Source organism: Musa acuminata, chromosome BXJ2-2 (assembly GCF_036884655.1).
Source record: "Musa acuminata AAA Group cultivar baxijiao chromosome BXJ2-2, Cavendish_Baxijiao_AAA, whole genome shotgun sequence".
Classification (NCBI taxonomy): Eukaryota; Viridiplantae; Streptophyta; class Magnoliopsida; order Zingiberales; family Musaceae; genus Musa; species Musa acuminata.
The window spans coordinates 28422063-28442741 of NC_088339.1; the positions used below are offsets into that span (position 1 = coordinate 28422063).

Here is a 20679-nt window from a genome sequence, read left to right on the forward strand (position 1 = left end):
GACGTCGACAAGTCTTTTATCGAAAAAGAATTATAATTGTAATTATTAAATGAAATATCTACATTCCTCAATTCTTTCTTAACATGTGAGCAATAATAATCTTCTAATACGGTTTTGTCAATTTCTCGAGACTATGACATGTATTAGAAACGATCTATATGACTGATGGTGATGTGTGCATAGGTGGGAACCATTGGGATCAAATATCTGCAGTATTTTGTAGGAGATATTTGTTTGGATTTTTTCTTTAGATAAATGGTTGTGCCTTTCAATACATATATATGTATATATCTATTATAATTCAAAGAATATCTTTCATTCCGATTTTTATTGACATGACGGATTTGATTTGTTACCTTTTATTCTTTTCTGCCAATCTGCTCTTTAAACTTAGCTCTCGACTCACATGATGTTTTCCCGACAAGCTTCAGTCTATTCAAAAGCATACACAGTGCCTTCAGTGACTTGAATTCTAGCAAGATTCTCTCAGAAGGAACAAGATGTTTCTACATGTACACTGACACTGCAACTCCCCAAGTATGCTTGTCTATGGATGGATTTCCAAGCAAGACTTAGGAAAACTAGAAGACATCCTTCTAAATCTTGATGGGTTTCTTCTTCTTCTTCTTCAGATTTCGTTTGACATGATCACCAGACTAATTGGGCATCTCCTAACTTCACAGACACTCCATTTGCCAACCATGGCGGCCTAAGGTGATCTCAAGGTCAGGCAGCTTGGAGAAAGCTCTAAGATCTGTGTGTGCAGTAGGCATGGAGATCAGCTCTACATTTGGAACCACTACCTGCGACTGAGTGAGTAGATGATCTTGCCCCAATACCTGTTCATGGGAGATGAAGGATCAAATTATCTTACTAGAGAAAGATCAACAGATATGGTGAAACACAATGATATATTGGCAAATGACTCTATTATCTCCACCATCCACTGCTATTGATTTGAGACCGCAAAGCACATGCTATGTCACCCATTCAAGGATGCATTTTTGATGCCTACTGAAACATCTATGAACAGTACGCTTAACTACAGCACAGTCAGTACAAAACAATTGGAAAATGTCGTCCGCAAACCTGATTGTCATTGCTGAGCAAATTATCATTTCTGAAGTAGAGATATGATGAGGAGTTCTGCTTGTTTGATGGATTCCAACCACTCCCAGCCGTGGATGGATGAAGCTCTCTGCACACACAAAGATGGAAATAGAAATCAGGAACTTAGAGAAGTAGATCTTCATCGGTGCCAAAGTTTGATGAGAATATCCAATCTTCAACAACAGTGGCATGCACAGTTTTCACTGCTCAAGCTGCATCACCAGTTGGGAAAGTAACCGAAATATTGGCTCGTCTTTTGTCATTGTTTGTAGCTATGACCTTTCGACATTCAATGTTAATGGGACAGAGATAGTTTAGCATCCTAAGGACTTCAATCAACCTTCCTGTTGGTCCTCATATATGTTAACGTTACTGTTCTCTTCTCAGCTTCCATCAATGGAGGGACAGGAAAGTGGGCCGCCCTCTTCTAGCTTATCTCTTCTTCATGTGGCAGAGTTAAATAGTTCATAGAGTCTGTAATAACATTTACTTTTCATTCATTGTGTGTTTATATTAAAACAAAGTTGTCCAGAAGTTTTTCCTTGATCTTTATGAATTATAACATATATGCTAACCATCTTGTTGTTCCCCTACAAAAGAAAAACTATCATAACTAAGCCAAAAGGGCAATAAATTTGCCTTTTCTTATGAAAATTGTAATAGAAATGACTGGGTCTAAGGCAACATGATATGAACTGTTGACTGTTTTAGTTACTGGATGTATGACACAATGTACAAGAACCTTTATCATCTCTTCTGTGGCAATTCTTGGGATCCTCTTCTTCCCCTTCTCTAAGTTTCTGGATGGGACAACATCACAGGTTCCTAGGTGTAAAAGAAACTTATGTAGCATCACCCTATTTCCGTTTGCTAAGGTCCATCCTCCCTTTCGAACTCACTCTTGTTCTGAAGTCAACCTTTTTCTTTTCTTCTTCATCTGACATTTCTTTTTGTTATCGGAGAAAACTTCTGAAGCAACTTGCATTCCGGATAGAGTAGGTCATATTTCAATCTTCTTATGTTGGCTAGAGAATGCTATATATCTTCGTTCATTTAGGCATTTTTGTCCTGAAGAGTACTCAACCTGAGTTCATGCTTTTCATCAGCATTAATATGCAAAAGAAAAAACACTATCTGAACATGTTGCCAACATCATGCTAATTGTATTAACCAACCATATCAAGCAAGAAGCATTTTGAATGTATGGTTCAGTGAGGAGGAGATGGATGGAGTAGTTCACAGACCTAGAGGACTTGGGCAGTGGTGTTGCAGGGGTTGGTGTGATGGGGAAATCATAACAAGGGGTAATGTCATCCCCAGCTTTACCACTTGGTACGTCTCCCTCCACTTCCTCCAACCCTGTCCTCTGGCTGAAGCCCATGTCTGCCTGACCTTGTGCTGCTGCAGCAAACCATTTCATCCACCACTAAGATCCAAATGGTTGTACTTCATGAAACAACAGACTAATAATTCAAGCAAGGAAAGGCCAACCCGGCCACCAGTGAGATGACCGGGTGACAGAACAAACACCAAAGACATGTATTGTGAAGGCGAAGGAAAACTCGAGTACCTGCCGCTCCTCTGTCAGTGCTCTTCACGGTTCTATACATCTGCAGCAGCATCCACATGAATATTAATATGTAACCAAATTAAACTAGAGGAGAAAGATTAGAAATAGATGCCATTTTGTCCTTTGTACTTGGGTGCATGTTGGTAACCCAACACAGAACCCTAACCCTACTATCATCAACAGGACTTGTGCAGGAGAGAGGAGAGTTTACCGCCAAGCTCTTGGGTCTGTTTCGGTTCATGAGAAGAAGACAAATACATGTTTTTGATCTTCTTTTTCATACCTGCAGATGGCTCTTTACATGAGCTAGTGTCAGATCCTTCACGTTCATCAGCTCCAGAACTGATTTCGGTGTAGCTCCTGCCAAGAAGGATCATAAGAGTATGACTCCTAACCAAACAAGAACGGTTGTCGTGTGTCAGTGAGAATACTTGGAGTTGCCATGCTTACTCTCGTGGCCACCGAGGAGCTCCACCGCATGAACAAAGTGGGCGTGGAGGGTGGTAGTCCACCTCATTCTCGGAGCCCTGAGGCTTTTCTTCTCTCGGGCGGGTCGCGGATTCCGCTTGAATCCATAGATCTGAGGGTGATGAAGGTGGTGGTGGTGGTGGCAGTCATGGTGATTGGTGAGACTAGACGCCGGGGCTTGCAGCCCTAGGCTCAGCGTCGGCTCGGCGTGGCCAGGCTCCCGTCCTCGGTCACGGTTCAAGAAGGCTTGATCAAGGCTCACGTTGCTCTCGCTGCTACCGGAGTTCGTCGGTGCCGAACTGTTATGAGCCCCAAAGAAAACCCCCATGGCCGAGGCTCCGTCGACCGAGATCGACGGTGGGCTGATGTGGAGTGAGAGGTCAGGGAAGACGGTTGCCATTTGAGCTCAATGGATCGAATGGGGGAAGATGAAGATCGCAAAGGTCAGAAGTCTGAGAGTGGAGGTTTGGTGAAAAGCTTTTGGAAGGACGAGAGGGGTTGAGAGAGCGAGAGATCTTTGGACAGGAATATTACCGAGGGATGAAAAGTAGAGAAAGGGAAGGAAGTGCTGAGAAAAATAGAAGTGTTTCAGTGATTAGGTCATGAGTGGGTTATGATTCCCGAGGGTGTTATGCCGAGCGTATAAACTATGAAGAGGAGAGAGAGAGAGAGAGAAGAGGCAAAAGTATAGGGACTAGCGAGAGGATAATTAATGCTGGAGAATGGCAGCAAGATGTGAAGGAATTGCAGGTCCTGCAGATAGCTAGTCAACAAGGCATCAAATGCAAAGAGACTGAACACTAGAGCAAAGGAGCACAGTACATATTTTAAGCAAGCAGAGGTATAATACCTAGTGAGAGAATGTAAGATATCTTTCCTCTTCCATGAAAAGGAAGGGAAGGATGGTGCAGGTAACAGATGGAAATGGGTAGAGAGAGAGAGCGTCTTGGATTTTGAGAAGAATAGTAGTAGTCATTTGACATCATCAGACTGAGACCTAACTTACCCATTATGCCTCTTGAGAGGTGCCTGAATTGGCCTCTGGCGAAAGGGATTGGGAAACTGCCATTAAGCCAACCAGTCAAACTAAAAGGTAGAAGAGGAGACTGGCATGCTTTAAGATTCGGACGAGCATGAAATGGGTTCCTGATCACATCCCAACCTTACAATAGAAGGAGACTCAATGTCAAGTGACCTCCAAAGGATCATGCTGTGGATAGTCAGTATACTGTCAGCATTTCTTGCACATAGAAGACTAATCGAACCATCAGTCGATCCAATCCACTACAGATTGCCGGTCTAATTTGACTTGCGGATATTGAAACTTGCACAGAGAATGCTATTAAGCTGAAAAGAACAGCAGCAGTTGCACACACAACGATCAGCTCAAGACGAAGAAAGTGATTACACGGGAATAGTCATAGAGCTGCTCCGAAATTGTTCACAGTAAAGGCCGAGTGTACACAGGTGCCATTACTTTCTTCCTAGGTCTAATCTCCTGCCATATCATTGCCATGGAGATCAGACGTGCACACGCTGAATGCGTGGTGATAAGGTATTGGCCAATCAAAGGGAAGAACTAATAGCTTCGCAGCTCATCATTCTCTCGCCATTGGTTGACACGGGGTTGCAGGGATGGCCGGCGACAGCGGAGCTGCGCTCTACGTGCATGGGGCTTGGCCGATCTGGACCCTACGCTGCAACCCTCGACGGCTAGCATTTGTCGTCTCCTCCCCCTTCCCTGTATTCCCTCTTCCTGTCTAAATATTCTCGAGCCCCTCGAGGTTACCATGCCCCTCACACGTGACGCCGAGTATAAAACACACACACACACACACACACACACATCTCTCTCTCTCTCTCTCTCTCTCTCTCTCTCTCTCTCTCTCTCTCTCTCTCTCTCTCTCTCTCTCTATCTCATGTTCTCTATTGGAATAGAAACTTGGCTGATCCTAATACAAACGATTGTTCGAGTCATTCTCCATTTTTTTATGACCCTAATTAATATGAGGTTTTGACTAGAATTGTAGTTTCACTGTTTGATGCATAAAATAGAGGGATCAAACCTCGATCTACTGGATTAATAAGGATGAGACATTAAATATTAATCCAAAGTGTGAGCTGCTTGCATGTAAGCTCGAAGTGGACAGTATGGTACGATTCTTTTATTCCATTCTTCTAGTGGACGGGTAAAAACAAGGAGGAAGAAGCTTTTGAGCAGAGCGGTGGGGATTAAAATAAGAGGGGTTGACCATTTGTTAGTGGATTTCGAAGCTGTGGTCAGCGCCAGACACGGTGATCTCCTCGGGCCATACGACTTCTATTATTGCATGGCTATTACGTCCTTAGGTTTTAGATCATGTAGCAGTATAAAAATCGCTTATTCTTCTTCTTCTTCTTTACTTTCCTTTCATGGAGGGACGTGACCATTTAATCAGTCAAGTGCAATTCACAAGGAAGGTGGTGGCCGAGGCAAGTTTGTCTATATTAATTATATTTATGATCTTTACAGGGAGAAAGGAAGAGAGGTCAAAAGGAAGAACAGCTTTTCTCGAGTGGTGCTACGGATTTAGAGTTGCAACACTGCTAAATCTTGGTCATGTGATGTCAATGGGTAGAAGAACTCGATAAGTCTCATCTTACTGGGAGAGATCTAAATTGGTTCTGTGCCATTCGTCAGGCAATAGGGAAGCCTTTTGCAGCCCCATCGAAGCATCTTCTTCATGGCTTCAGCCTCCCATTGATTGCAATCACCTTTGTGCCCACAGCTTGTGTCAAGGCCACCATGCATTGTACTCCTTCAACTTTTTTGTCCTCTCAGCTTTTTGTCTCTCTGAAAAGTTTGGTCACATGGAGAAAACCAGAAAAAAATAAAAGATACCTTTTTCTCTTCTTTTACATGAAAAAGGAAAAGTATGCTTTTACAATGTTCAAATCATTTCACACATATATATACGGGGTATATGTATCATGTAGTTCTTCATCTATTTAGATGTCAAGTGGCATTAAGCCACTCCAACTCTGTTTGTGTGTGTGTGTGTATGTGTGGTATGCTGAACTCACTCTATTCTCTCTCGTTTATTACGTACCGAGTTGTTGATCGGCATCAAGCAGACCACCGAGTCTTGTGCAGACACAGCTACGTGCAACCATGGAGGTTCTTTAGCAGCAATAATATGCTTCAGTCAAACCCCACATCAAGAACTCAATAATTGAGCTCAAAAGCTTGCCACCTTTTCACACCACCCCAACCTTTATCTTTTCTCTCCTATCAAAGAGAGCCCACCCTTTTTACCTGCCTCTACTTAGCCCTGTCAAGTCTTCACACAAATCTATGGCCAGAAACTTCATTTGGAGTCACAAACCCTAGCTAGCAACGAAAAGAACAGGCTACACAACGACTATTCTTCTGCTGCTTTACCAGTCTCCATTTATCTTTACGGAAGGGTGAAAACAAAGGAGCATGCGTTCATGTCCATGCCAATCTGTCGCCTCGAAGGTTGGAGCAGTGTTATTAATCTGTAGGGGAACCTCCAACGCTTGCAGAAGTACCAGTGTTCTTGTAGCTGTGGATGCATGTTGGACATGGGGTTGAGTCAATTAATATCGGTGCATGAGAACTATAAATGCTGCACCTTCATCGTGTATGGAAACCCATACAGCATCGGTGGATGTGATCTGAGCCTAATGGAGATTTTAGCTGGGTGAAGTCCCAAGAACATTTGGTTTATGTCAGACATGTGGGTTGTGGACTATATCTGAATCACTTTCAAGTATCAGTCCAGCTGTATCAGATCGAAATTTACTGCTAAGTTCTTGATGTGTTCTATCTTTCTGATAAGATAGATTAGATTGCAAGAAATAATTCCCAACTTTAGAGGTTTTGCCACATGAAGCCAAACCTGTAACTCAGCTCCGAATTGAAGCAGAAGACAGTAGAAGACCAAACTCAAGAACTACTTGTTACAATCATTCAAATGATAAGTGTTGAATGGATTATTGGCGGAAATAATTGGAGAGTTCTACCTTTTTCTTCGTTCTATCACTGATCTCCATGGCCTTGTGTGTCCTTTGGTTGCAGGAGACATATTGCATTTCCATCAACAAATGCATCCATGTAAGAACTTATGCTACGTTATATTCTTCCATGATCAAAAGCATTTTTCTCTTTGTTCGTCCCAATGAATGCAAATTCAACCTCCACATCTCTATTCTCACCAAACAGTCGCATCCCATCCCCAAAGCTGTTACGTTAGGGTTCTTACGTGCTCCATCAAAAGCCTGGGAATCTCGGTCTCGTTTATCTATCTGGGTTTTAGCATCGAGTCAAGCTGTCCACCATCTCCCGGTTAAAGTATAGAGAGATAGAGACGATCGAAAGATGCCTTAGAACGTCTCATTCAGTAGTAAAAGCAGCATCGATCCATGTTACATATATGTAGAGTGAGGTCCGATGTCTTTAATGAGGAATGACAGCGAGATGGTGATGGTGAAAGGGCGACGAGTATTATATAGCGGTTGCGATCTTTGTAGCGACCGCGCCATTGTTGATCGTCGGACTCCGTCATCGCGCTTTATGATTCGCGCCGTTACGGCGCTTTATGATTCGTGCATACAAATTGGTTTACGAGGAAGAGGCCCGTGGGCCGGTCCATTGCAAACATACGCAAGTCCATGTCTCGTCGTGCAGATCAAACGCTATACCGCTCTCTCCCTCCAAACGGATTGGCGCGTGTAGATCGCCCTCCTCTCGATCTGCTCCGGCAGCCCCCTGCCTGCGCCCTTCCCCGGTAAATCCATAAACCTAAAAGCCCCCCATTCTTTTTCCCTCTACCTTCCCTGTTCTATTGATCCCGGAGGTGCGTCCATCCCTTCATAGATTTCTGAGAGAAATGAGACGCCCGCAGTCCTTCCTTTCGCTCCACAGGTTGGTTACCTCTCCTCGTGTGGGTTTGTTAGGATCGCTGGTTGGCCATCCCACTGTTAGATATGCGAAGTTCTTCCAAAATATGAAACCTTTTCTTCTCTGTTTGTTGATTGTATGGCAAATATTTCTCTTTTTCTTTAGAATTGGAGTATTGGTCGATATAAGGAAATTGGTATTGATATTTGATAGGAGAAATTGTGAAAGATGGCTTGTGCAAGACGCAGGGCGTCGTTCAAGGGGGATCACTGTCTAAGATGATGTAGGTTTCCTCTATTTCCAGTTGATCTTTGCGAAGTGAATGGTTAGGCGAGCTATTCTGAAGGAAAGAGAAAAAAAAAAACTATCTTGTTGTGTTTAAACTGTGTTTTACTAAAATCAATCAAATACCTTTATCTCTGAAATTTATGATGTTTAATGAGGCAGACAACCCTTTTTATTTTTCCTGATTGGGATGCATACATATGCAGAGTTTCTTCTGACTCTGTTTTGAATGTTAAAGGACTCAAAAAGGAGAACTTTACATGATTCATCAATGCCTCTTCCATCATGCTACAATTTGTTTGCCTATTAAAGTTTTTCCACGTTTATCTACTAATACAGAAATGAACTTTGGTTCTTCATGGATGTCTCCTACACCTTTTGAGATGACACCTAAATTATGTCTTTTTTTCTTCTGTGTTCATTTTCATAGGGTGTGTTAGCGAACAAATATATCGTGACTGATGAGTCAGCACAGTTAGATCCACGGGTTGATATCGGAAGCTTTCTGTATAGTGAGCTAGATGATGAGATAGCCGCGCCCTCAGGAAGGAGTGCTGGTTGGCGTTAGTTTGGATCTGGACTGATTGACAACTCTCCGTTGCGCGGTGGATGGCGTCCCTTGGGTTGAGACACTCGTCGCTTGCGGGTGATCGTTCGCCTGCAAAAAATTGTTCTCACCGGGTGATCCTCGACTTTGGCCCCTCCGATGAGCAAGTTAGTGTGGGTGGATTATTTTTTTTATATCTCTCTCCCCTCGGCCAGATGCCGGCCAAAGGTCTTTATATTACTGTACATGGGTCGGTCGTACGTGGGTTGGCGTGGTGGACGTGTCAAACAATGCCTTGGTACGGATTCTGACTTGGCGTGTCTTGGGGGCGATGCTGTCTCGGGATTCCCGAGACATGACGTGCCGAGCAGTGCCTTAGTATGGTTTCTGATTCAGCGTGTCTTAGGGGTGACGTCGTCCCGGGATTCCCGGGACGAGACGTGCCGAGCAGCGCTTTAGTACGGATTCTGACTTGACGTGTGGCATCGACTGTAACGGGACCTAAAATATTATACCGTATCAGGGTGTTTACCAAATTGTCTTTAAGTTAGCTTTTTGCAAGGGCCACTAACATGTCATTTCTTTGTTGAAACTCTATTCTTGGCTGCTTCAAGGTGATATTGCAATCCCCAAAAAGAATACTCTGTTGGTCATCTGGAAAATTCAAGTTAATAGTATGTTAAATATTGGTCTAAGTGTTAGATATCTGGTTAACCTGTGGGGGTCCTGATGCAAAGTTGTCAATCTCTTATGGTCCCGAGCATGTGACTGAGCTCCTTAAAACTCCTTTCTTAATCTGGTGTGATGGATTCACTTATCTAATTCAATAATCTCTTTATCATAGTGTTCTTAAAGACTGTCCCATATGAGTAATATGCATCAGAAAGCTTCAGGTATCATGGTTAAAAAACTGTTTGACGTGGATTAGGTCCATTAATGATGATCATTGGCAGTTTGTGCTCAAGTACGTTACATTGTTGGATTTCTCTCTCTTTGTTGTTATCTGGCACTACCCAACAACATATCATAATTGGAACATTTGTTTGGAAGTTTGACCTGTTGATCATCCTTGTCCTGTAACACAAACGTTCAAGTATTCAAGAACTGTAGCATTGCCTTTTTCGATGATTTCATTTGTAGTTGTGTTGCTTGTCATTAATAACTTATAATGTGTTTTTTCCCTTGAATGTTCACATAGGTACTATTAATAAGAGTTAAATGCTGGGAATGATAATGATTTTTATTGTGATGTAAACAGCCTTAAGGATAACCCTTTTTTCACTATGTAAGATTTGCACATATGCTTTTTCTGCAGATTTTGGTAAACATCGTCTTTTTCTTGCATAGTAAAGATTGTAATTTAATAGTACATGGTAATCTATCCCTTTCAGGTCATCACAGAGAGAGAGAGAGAGAGATCAGTCTGGACAAGGTGGAAATTGCAAGATTAGTCTTTGCCATATACAAAGCACAATTAAAGGCTTTTCTTGAATAATGTGCTATTAATGATGGACAAAATGTCAGGATCAGCAACACAATTCTTGGCCATTTTGGTAAAAGCTTGCATTAAGGTAAGAAAATCTCATCTCAAACTCCTTCAGGCTTACCTGTCAAATGAGGTGGCAATCCACCCACAATTATCCACCTCACCACATGTATTTGGCAAAACAAGTGTGAGCCAAACAAAACAAATCAATATGTTGGAAAGTATATTTGTGGACTCAGCTATATCAATAAAAAAAGAGATTTGGAAATACAACAACAAGCATCTTTATCATTCTATCAATTATCAATTCTCACTTTTGTCTCATGGAAGAGGAAATGTGAAACTTCTGTGGAAACTCCACAAGCTAGCTTAATTCTTCATGATTGATATCAATTCAAGTAATGCAGTTAGTATTACTACATTTTAGGTCATATGAAAGAAAACTAATACAGCTCACCATAATCTTAGCAAATTTGAGACATACAAGAGCATCTGTTAGTCCACATACCCAACAGGAAACTGAGCTCATTAAGGAACACTAGTGACCAACTTTTGCTTCAATCAAAAGCTTTCTCAAAACAATGAACAAAGCAACACTTGCAGATATGACACACAGCTTATAAGAACAAGAGAAGAGAAACTTCAAAATTTGCTTGTTTTGTCTTCCTATCAAAGTGAGGAGACTTTCACAAAACAGCAAATATAATTTTGTGCCCACCCAATTTCAGGTTTACAAACATCATTTGATAGAGAAGCTCGGTTCATACCTTTGTGATACATACTGCAAAAGCAAACTCTACATCAAACAAAAATATCGATTCCTAGAAAAAGATGAATGAACGAATTCACGTGAAACACAACAAACTGAGCACCACAAATTGTCAATTATTTTAGGTCAAAAGTTTCGATGATGCATAAGAAATACAGAAAAGGATTAAATTCTCATCTTGTGCTTTTAATTATCTGCATCTCCTAAACAAACCTTCACAGCTGCTCATGATAGTTCATGTTTGTTGAGCAACACAGGAGGCTGCCGGTTTCACTTCAATCTGGAGAAAATCCGGAGGAATCAAACATCAGTGCTATGTCTCCGAAGTCTCTGCAATGGTGGACAATCTATCATTCTTGAGAAATGAAGGATCCAAAAACTTGGCCGCAAATGCCCACAACCTGTACACATCCTCGAAGTTTGTGAGGAACCCCAACGAAGCAGTAACAACTTCCACCCTGGTCACGGTATTCTTACTATCACTCTTTGTCTCCTGGCGATTGTTTGCAGGATGGTGGAATGAAGTATCTGTTAAACCTTCTCCATGTAGATTTTTCTGATTGTTCATGACACTTATATGACTAAGAAAGCCAATGCCCAGGGAGATACCATTTTTCTCAGCCAGCTTTTGAACAATTTCTGGCTTGATCACTGCCCCACTACGATCCTTCACGTTGAATGCCACAGCTGCACCCCTTTCATATTTAATCTTTGGGCCATAGATCTGGACAATCGGCACACTGCTGCCCCCAACAGGATCTGGTAATTGCAACTGCAGTAATGATGTCACAAGCCAGTTGATCAGATATCGTAGTCTTAGAGTTGTTTTATTGAGACCCATCATGTTCGCGTGATCAAGATTTCTGCACAAAATTTCAGGCTCCAATCTGCCCCACTCCTGAGCATCATTATCATCAGCATCATGAATGGCATTGTCATAATAATCGTCATAACCTAAACCTAGTGCACGCCCAGACACTTCACCAGCATCAGAATTATGATAAGATACTTCTGCAGCTCCGTTGCCGTCCATGCTGAAAGAGACCTTTCGATCCATACTTGATGCTAGTTCACTTTCTTGCACACCCAGGAACTTTCCACCCATAAACCTGCTGTTATCTCCTCCCCTTCTCCCTAGCAGCCGAAACTCACCTTCCGTTTCCCTTCTTATGGCACTGTCTTTGAACTCGGTATGGTTTTCAGGGTAAATTTCAGAAGTTGTGCCATTCTCGTAATCAGCATCCCATCCACAAACAGAAGTTGAGCTAATGATTTTACTTCGATTGGCGGAAGAAAACTTGATGGCACGTTTGCCTGTTGCATCTTTTACTTTGGATTCTTCCTTGATCTCACTCGCATAATGGAAGCGTGAATCTTTTGTCCCATAATCTGAAGGCTCTTCTCGGTCTTCCTTTACGTGGTTTAGTTCTTGTGAGACTGATAAAACAGCTGCATCAAAAGATAGGACATGATCATCACCAATAGGCCTCCTCGAGTTCATGGATGCAACTTTCGGTGACACCCTTTTATTATTCTTCCTTCTGGTAAACCATGACGGCGGCATTGGAGACCCCGACTTCTTCACCTTGTTCAACTGCCCTGAATGGTCTGATGCAAATGGGCTCTGCCCCAAATCAATCCAGAAGGAAGTGTCTGATAATTCATCCTCACTAAAAACTGGACTCTTCATTACCTCCCCGATTGAAATGCTCTCTGTCTCCTCAAAGATTGTACTTGCCCCATCACGATCGGAGCTGTTGTCCTGATCCATCTCGCTCTCAAACACATCTCTTACTTGAGCTGATGTGAATGCACCTGAGAATGCAGGCAACAGGGATCCTCTATGAGCATCAGACATGGATGATTCACCATTTTCAACGATCCTTTCATTATCGATTCCAGCCAACAAATCAAGTCCATCTACAGAATCACTCAGATATTGAGGAAACACAGGAACAATCTTCACCATTCCTGATCCAGTACAGCCATTCTGGTTCTGCAAGCTTCCCATCACAGATTTCTTGATTAGGAGGCATCCGAAACCTGTCGGATCAAATCCAAATACCCGGTAGAAGGATGTGATGATGAAATCTGGTCGGAAGAGCGACAGACCCAGAGAATCCATGTCCTTGGGACCCAGAGACCCAGCATCGAGCAGCACATGCCAATTGTTCTGCTGGGCCAAAGCCATCCACTGGTACGAGTACTTTGCCCCAGTCACTCTCGATTGAACGGGGAACACAAAGAGCCCGGTCGCCGAGTCCTTCTTCTTCTTCCTCTTCTTGCCACAGATCTGCTTCCTCAGCTCCGTAGAGCAGAGCTTCAGCGTCGGCCACTTGAACCATGCGCTATGGACCTTGGCTCCCTTGTCCCTAGCACTCTGGGCCAACCAATTCACAGACTGGCTCTCGTGGTCAAACATCGTCAACAGCCTCTTGTTCGCACGAAATGGGTAGCTCTCGCCGAGCAATTTGAAAGCAGAACCTCTACTGAAGGTGAAGACGAGACCATACTCATTCTCAGGAATGTTCAGGTAGTCCATGATCCGAGTTTTGATGTCGTACTCGGCAGTGCCTTTCTCGGCGCCACCGTAGAGAGCATGGTTGCTCAAATTGGCGGTGATCTCCGAGAGGCTAAATGCCGAGGACTCCCAACTTTGGAAGCTCTGGAGGTAGGAGAACAAGCCGAAGCCACAGTAGTCGAGGCACACCCTGGCGCCCGCGGCGGAGAGGTGGCAGTACTCGTCCAACCTCAGCCTGTCGATCTTGTTCGACGACTGGTACTTGGGGTACATGATGACGAACTTGGAGAAGGCCTCCTCGAGGGCGGGGATGGCATCGGCGGAGAGGAAGGTGCGCTCGGCGGCGAGGGCGGTGGCCCGCAGGAACTCCCGCTGGGCGCGGAGGCAGGCGAGCGATCTCGACCGGCTGATGGAGCCCTCGTCTTCGGCCTCGGGGTCCATGCCCTGGGACTTGGACAGGGAGCCGTCCTCAGAGGCCTCCTCCAGGGCCTCGCGGAGCTTGCTCTCCTGCAGCTGCCGGAGCATCGAGGGCCGCCGCTGCCTGGCCCCTTCCTCCGACGAACCACCGGTGGCGGCGCCGCCTCGCCACCGGCTCTTCTTGTCGAGGATCAGGGCGGCGCAGTGGGAGATGGGCTTCCATAGAGAGAGATGCATGTATGCTGCTCATCCAAGCCCTCCCAGCCAAGAACCCTAGAAGGCCATCAGGCTCAGATTAAAAGTCTCGCTTCGGAGGAGCACAAAGAGTGTAAAGTTCCGAACTTTCTTTCAAAAACTAAACTCCAAATGATCCAGACGAGATCGAGCTGGAAAAGAGAATGGAAGTAAAGGTAAAGATTCAATAAACTTTTGCTTTTGCAACATTCAAACCCTAATCTCTGCCACTCCCATTGAAGGCTCGCAAAGATGACAACTTTGAGAAGACTCGGACCTCAGCCATCGAAGGAAAGAGAGAGAGGGGGAGTAGCGAAACAAAAGGTTGAAAGTATGATTTCCGAACACAAAACCCCTTTTCCTTTTCCTTTTCCTCAATCAGATCAGAGGCCAAAGAGCCAAACCCAACAGAGCTAGATTCAGACCAGAACAAGGAGGTGGAGGAAGGCAAGCAAATGGAACAGAGATCCAGCGAAACCTCAACGATTCAACCAAAGAGAGAAGCAACACAGCACACAAAACAGATCAAAGGGGATGATCTTGTGGCCTCCAAGGCAGTCCAGAAAGAAGTCAAAACAGATCTTTCCTTGTCAAGGTTGAAACAACACCGAGCTCGCACGCTCACTGACTCTCCCTCCCAACTGCTTTCTCTCTCTCTCTCTCTCTGTCCCTCACTCTTTCTCTTTTAATGTCTCCCTCCCTGTTTGTTCATCTTCACCAACCCTTCCCTGCAGCAAATTAAAGGCAGGCCACCTCTGCCATCAGCTCCATTACTACAATGGTCAAGCCACACAAGCATGCATTGATTGCGTGCCACCACCCAAAACAACCCCTCTCTTCTCTCCTCTCCCTCTCTCCTCCTCAACTCTCAGTAAAAGAGCATAACAAGGAAAGACAAGTCTGGTAACAAACAAATGAGCTCATTGTTTACAGTGTCAAGAACAACAAGAATAGGATGCTCATTGACTTATCAAACTGCCACATCACTCTCATCAACCAATCCATCATGGGATGTGTACTGTAGTGGTCCTCTTTCCACCTCTTGTGGTTTGGTTATAAGTCAATCAATCACCTGCTCTACATTGAGTTAATGTGGTGCAGCCTAAAGCACTGGCAAGTTATTCTAGATTCTCATCTTTGTTTCTCTACATCTTAGCCCCCTTGTTCTTCACTGTTTATGGAGACTACTCTGTGATCAAGATGTTGGGATTGGCCTTTGGTTTCCTTCCATTAGGAGCAAATTAGTATAGTTCTATCTACATCTTATGTCATTCATTATCTTACCTCCAATAAGGGAAATGATTGAGTTGAATCACTGAACATCATACTGAGTACAGACTATTACTCAATGATAGAATTAAAAGATTCATATAGCATACTGTAAAAACTGCAATTTCTTTGTAGAACTTCTATAACCCATTAGTTGCATATCATAAACAAATGCCAAACATGATTGATTACTCATGAGAGAAAAAATCATTAGAAGTTCCATGAAACTTCCTAAAATGACAAGTCTGACAGTGCTACTTGTTTCTCTAATAAACATCATGAACAAACAAATGGTCGGTGTAGGATTGAGACAATTATATTTTCAAATGCTAATGAAACAAGGTCAAGCATGATCTTCAATGTCATCATGATGTCAAAGTGAAACTTTCTTTGAAATTTGTTACCATAAGATAATATATCCTAATCAAACAGAAGCTTAGATTGGACCACACTCATCAACACTATCAATTTGGTCGCCATCATTCCAGCAAATCATTATCGCCTCCTATGGAAAACACTTTGACAACTATTTATGAAAAGAAGGGTCCTGTAATTTGACCAGGAGCTGGATAAGAAGCCATCTATCTCATTGGGGAGGAGTCATGTGGAAGTCAGGCTGTGTTTAGAACATTGACATTGGAGATGTTGGCAGGTCAGCACAGGAAGATTTCAGCTACTCAATCTTCCATTCAAACCAAAATCTTTCTGCTACCAGCAAAAAAGTCAATCCATGAGATTTTTATATGTTTTTCTGTTAACATAGCCTCCTCTATCTCTATCTTCTTTCAGATAGATTCTCTCTTGTCTTCTTTTTCCTGTTGACCAAAGGCACTTAATTGTCTTCTTCTTGTCAAGTAGCACAAGCCTCAAGCAACAAAAAGTTGACATGGGAAATGCCCTCCCCCCTTTGCCCTCTTGCAAGCAAGCAGTTCAGATGTAAACAAATGAATGTGGCTTTAATAGTCATTCTGCTGTGTTTAAGGTAGGCTTTGTTCTCACAGAACCCAAAAAATGCAGTCAATGCTTGAAATGACTGCAGTAAAACTTTGGTGGGAGCATTACACATGTTCTTTATCTGATGCCACAAAGAAATTACCTGAGCCTTACCTCTGTTTGTTGCAGTAAACTTCCATCTGAATAGTATCCACTGATTTCACATGAAAAGAATGGTCTGTTGATGAATCAATCACATTTCTAGTCATGGAGAACAATACACGATCACTAGAACTGGCATGGCCTTGCAGTAACTTCCACCTGGTAGTTTCTTTCCGCACTGTGACACCTTATTTTTCCCTCATCAATGCATGCATGGAGAGAGGTGTGCACAGTGCATCAAATTTGTCTGTCAAAAACTTTATACACTTGGAGGACTACCCACCTGTCACATCCCAAGGACAACCCCACCGCCATGGATTATTGATGTGTCTCGAGAGTGGACTTTGGAGTTCTTCACATCCCCTTATCATTTGTTGTTATCTGTTGTGCAAATAGCTGATGTCCACCTCTGAAGCATTGACTAAACCTGTGCACTGTGCGCTTCCAATGCCTCATTTCCGAAGCAAACGGTGGCGTCAGCGCATGGCTTGCAGCGTTGAAGAAAGAAGCAGCCAAAACTTATGATACTGTTCTCTATAGTCCCAATGCACCCTTTTGGGGTTCCCCGCTTGCTTTCTTCTTTAGAGACCAAAACAAAGCTTTAGTTGGTTCATAGTCTACTAATAAAAGATTTGGCCCACTTGGACAATATTTAGTGGATGTGCTTTATGGATCAATCAAGAGGTGTCATCTTTATCTCAGATGGAGCTCAGACCCCATCTCTTTCCCTCATGTCCCTCTTGTTCTTTTCCAGTGATGATTAGGGCCAAGAGGTTTAGCCTAAAAGAAAAAAAGCAATAAGTTCAGGACAAAGAAAAAGAGAAAAAAAAGATAAATATATGATGACAGATTTTTCCTTTGAGAAAATAAAAACAGAACAGTTGTTTGATAATAAAAATCAGAATTTGTAGTTAAAGACTAATCATGCAAGAGAAGATAGATGAACAGCATAAAGTTGGTGATACTGAGAATAAAATAAGCTCAGGAGAATTGTTCAGAGAATTTTGTTCTGAGCTAAAAGAAAAAAGAAAAAACTCATGAACAATTCAATAAATTTTGGTGGAGTCAAGAACCTTGCTTGTTTGATTCAAATAAACTTATAAACTGCACCTGATTGCATTCTTGGTTGATGCTGGAACAGTGCAGTGGTATATCTTGGACTCTGACTCAAAACTGAGGATCATGGACCTAGGTTTCTGAGCTACAAAATAAAGTAGCCTTATTGCCTACTCCATTCAGGCACAAGCCTCCCAGGTGATTGGCTGAGCTCCTCAAGATTGCTTGTTTATGTCCCCCAAAGACTGAGGCAGTTGGTTGAATGTAATTGTTAGGATGCACTTTGTGCCCCACCAGAAAGTCTGGAAAAGAGAAATTTCATCATTAGATCTTCAGAGATGATGAACTGAAAGCTTTACAAAGGCAAGCCACTAAATCAATCTTCCCTTCTTGAATTCAGTTCAATGGTCAGATATCTGAAGCAGAAGTCACCCCAGTACATTGGACGCTTGCATACTGTGCCTGCAAGAAAGTATCAGTCTTTCATAACCTTTTTTGAGGGTTCCATTATCATCCTTGTTCTCAGTGAAACTGAAATTTCCATTTGATTGCTGAACTGCTACATGCTTCACTCGGAAGATTTCATAATACATGCCTAGTCTGGAGGTTTCATTGCCCCGCATATTCCCATCTGGATTGATACTGCAGCAGCAGAAAACCTACCATTGCTTCTACATGTCGTTTTGTTGTCAAACCTGTTATGTTCAATTATGAAGTGTTAACTTTAATCTTACAGAATAATGCACAATCTTCAGGACTTCAGATTGGACCATACTAAAAGATATTTCACTTATCTACAATTGTATATGCATCATAAAATAATTTCATAAATGAAACTATAGGTGGCAGACTGGCAGTGACACAAAAAGAATATAATGGTGTTTACAAGATGAATAGGCCAATAATACACTCTCCAGTTCAAGTTCATAGGTAACTGAGGCCCATGGTCCCTCTTTAAGGGTATGTGCTACCCCCAAGCTTACTAGTTCATGGGCAAACTCTTGCATGAAGTTCTAAACCCCTCACGATTTGTCTCTCCTTCATGCAAAGAATATTTACCCACGTAAGATTGTAACTTGAACAGCACTGAGATATAATACAAACATCCACATAAAATCCAACATGTGGAGGATAAAATCCAAAGCTCAGGAGATTGCAACACGAACATGCCCTGAAAAATGATAACTTTGTTGTTTAAGCGTTCGTATGAACATGCTGTAGCCCATAGAAGCGTCATGTTCTTACTTGTTCGTGTATTCAACTCCATATTGGATGTTCTCCGAGCGTGCTAGATCTTTCAATTCTCTCTGCTCGACACTTGGAGATGATGACTCCTATAGCCGTCAGAGGGCTTATTTGATCTCGAAGCAATGTGGACCTGGATTAGGACATTCAATTCTTAAGATGCCAGTTCTACTCTGCCATTACCTGCATCAAGAACTGTCAGAAGATGTGGAAAAGCTTGTGAGTTAGGCTGGTGGGATCGAGTTCACCACGATAATGCCGAAGAGGAAGGAATACGAAGTCCGACAACCCAAAGCAGTCAGCACAGGAACTCAAAGAGAGGCCTTTTCATGTACCTGGTCAATGGCAGAAGAACGTGAGGAAGCAGAGGAGGCCAGTAAGCCGGATTCTTTTTTTCACCAGGCCAACTTGGCAGAAAGGGATGATTCCTGCCTCGTATTCGCATGTCCCAGAGCATGAGATTGATTGAGTTGTTTCTGGTGCTCGACAGCTGATCTTTGTTGGCTCAATTCTCTCAAAAACCCAACTTTGGAGGAGAAGCCAAGACCTGTAATTCTGAGGAACGAATCTTCCACCTTGTGAAATGGTGGATCGCTTCCGGCTATTCCGTCTTTCTTCATTTTCCCGTTCCCTTTTACTTCAGAAACAATAGGCAATCAATCGGATCGGTGGCGATCATTGTGGCCAGCTGCAGCATTTTGGTCGCAACATTTGCCACCAATGCTTATATACTTCTGAGGTTGTGATGGCAACAATAAGAATCGATCCTATATCAAAATGATTGGTTGCATGAGTGCGGTAATCAATCGCATCACCAGATGTAATAACCGCAACACGAGGATTCGTAGCTCTCGATGCGACAGCGGCGCGATGGTCAGGAAGCAGAAGCATGCCTTTCGGCGCACGCAGGGGGACGATGAAAGAGACGTATCCAGAAAAGGCCACGACAAGGGCGCTGCCTTGGAACTCGAGGCCACCGTCCACCACCCGGCGACGGCCGACACGCGTCGGTTCCCCGCCTCCACAGGCGAGGGAGCACGAGCGGTCCGGTCGGGGCAAGCTGTCCTCGGGAACCGGGGCGGTGCGCCGGCCAATGCCCTGCCCGGCCCGGCCCGGCCCCGGCGGCGCGATCGAGGAACCAACCCGTGAGCGTGTTGAAGGGAGTGGGTGGCCATGGCGCCCATCGGCCTCGTCACGCCGTACCGCATCGCATCGCGATCCATCAGCAGTGATTCCCCTCATCGAGCTCGGCGCATTCCCTAATCCTCCTCCGTCTCGCCTCAATTATTACCGTGTTGGGGTCCCATGACCTCGCTCTCGTTTCAGCACAGCCATGCCATTTATCAAAAAGGTCCCTTGAAGTATTTTAATAAAGATTATATGGATAATTTACCAAAGAAAACCCCCAATCTTTTAATATTTTTTTAATCTTACCCATGAATATTATAAGAGTATAAACGAGAAAAAACTATGTCCCACATCAAGCATTCATGAAATCGTATCAGAATCTGTAACGGAGGATGTTCTTCTACCACAAAATCTCTTCGTGGTGTGGGAAACAACCTTAAGCCGTGGCTTCGGGGTCGACGCGACTCAGTTCAGGTCCGGATGACGGAGATCTTCCCAGGACGACCTTCGAGTCTGCTAAGGTGGCCGAGCACGATGGTCCGATCGGAGCGGGGTCACCGTTTTTTCCGGGAGGGG

General features: G+C 43.5%; 2 protein-coding genes and 1 long non-coding RNA gene across 4 annotated transcripts; all 3 read right to left on the bottom strand.

The window, feature by feature from the left end:
- Window positions 1-461: 461 nt before the first annotated feature.
- LOC135605839 (probable transcription factor RL9) lies at window positions 462-4046 on the bottom strand. 2 transcript variants are annotated; one of them, XM_065096351.1, is made up of 6 exons: window positions 3131-4046; window positions 2964-3040; window positions 2681-2720; window positions 2355-2508; window positions 1090-1198; window positions 462-839 (listed from the first exon to the last, which is right to left on the bottom strand). In XM_065096351.1, exons 1-6 carry the CDS (start codon window positions 3546-3548, stop codon window positions 678-680), a joined length of 960 nt encoding a protein of 319 aa, XP_064952423.1. In that variant the 5' UTR covers window positions 3549-4046; the 3' UTR covers window positions 462-677. The 2 variants fall into 2 exon arrangements, with proteins under 2 accessions (XP_064952423.1, XP_064952422.1); XM_065096350.1 differs by having other exon boundaries at window positions 2355-2511; window positions 3131-4044.
- Window positions 4047-11000: 6954 nt separating this feature from the next.
- Window positions 11001-15169, bottom strand: LOC135605840 (uncharacterized). The gene has a single exon (XM_065096352.1). It carries the CDS (start codon window positions 14311-14313, stop codon window positions 11452-11454), a length of 2862 nt encoding a protein of 953 aa, XP_064952424.1. The 5' UTR covers window positions 14314-15169; the 3' UTR covers window positions 11001-11451.
- Window positions 15170-15838: 669 nt separating this feature from the next.
- Window positions 15839-20252, bottom strand: LOC108952210 (uncharacterized). The gene is made up of 4 exons (XR_010484567.1): window positions 19311-20252; window positions 18976-19170; window positions 17785-18425; window positions 15839-17454 (listed from the first exon to the last, which is right to left on the bottom strand). It is a non-coding gene; the product is annotated as an uncharacterized LOC108952210 (long non-coding RNA).
- Between the last annotated feature and the right edge of the window lie 427 nt (window positions 20253-20679).

Bases quoted from the DNA above. Each gene is read 5' to 3' on its own strand.
- LOC135605839 (XM_065096350.1), bottom strand. From the start codon at position 3,548: ATGGCAACCGTCTTCCCTGACCTCTCACTCCACATCAGCCCACCGTCG. The intron at 2,721-2,963 runs GTATGAAAAAGA...ATGCTGCTGCAG, and splicing joins ATGTAAAGAGCCATCTGCAG to ATGTATAGAACCGTGAAGAG. The intron at 2,512-2,680 runs GTACTCGAGTTT...GGTTTGCTGCAG, and splicing joins CACTGACAGAGGAGCGGCAG to CAGCACAAGGTCAGGCAGAC.
- LOC135605840 (XM_065096352.1), bottom strand. From the start codon at position 14,313: ATGCATCTCTCTCTATGGAAGCCCATCTCCCACTGCGCCGCCCTGATC.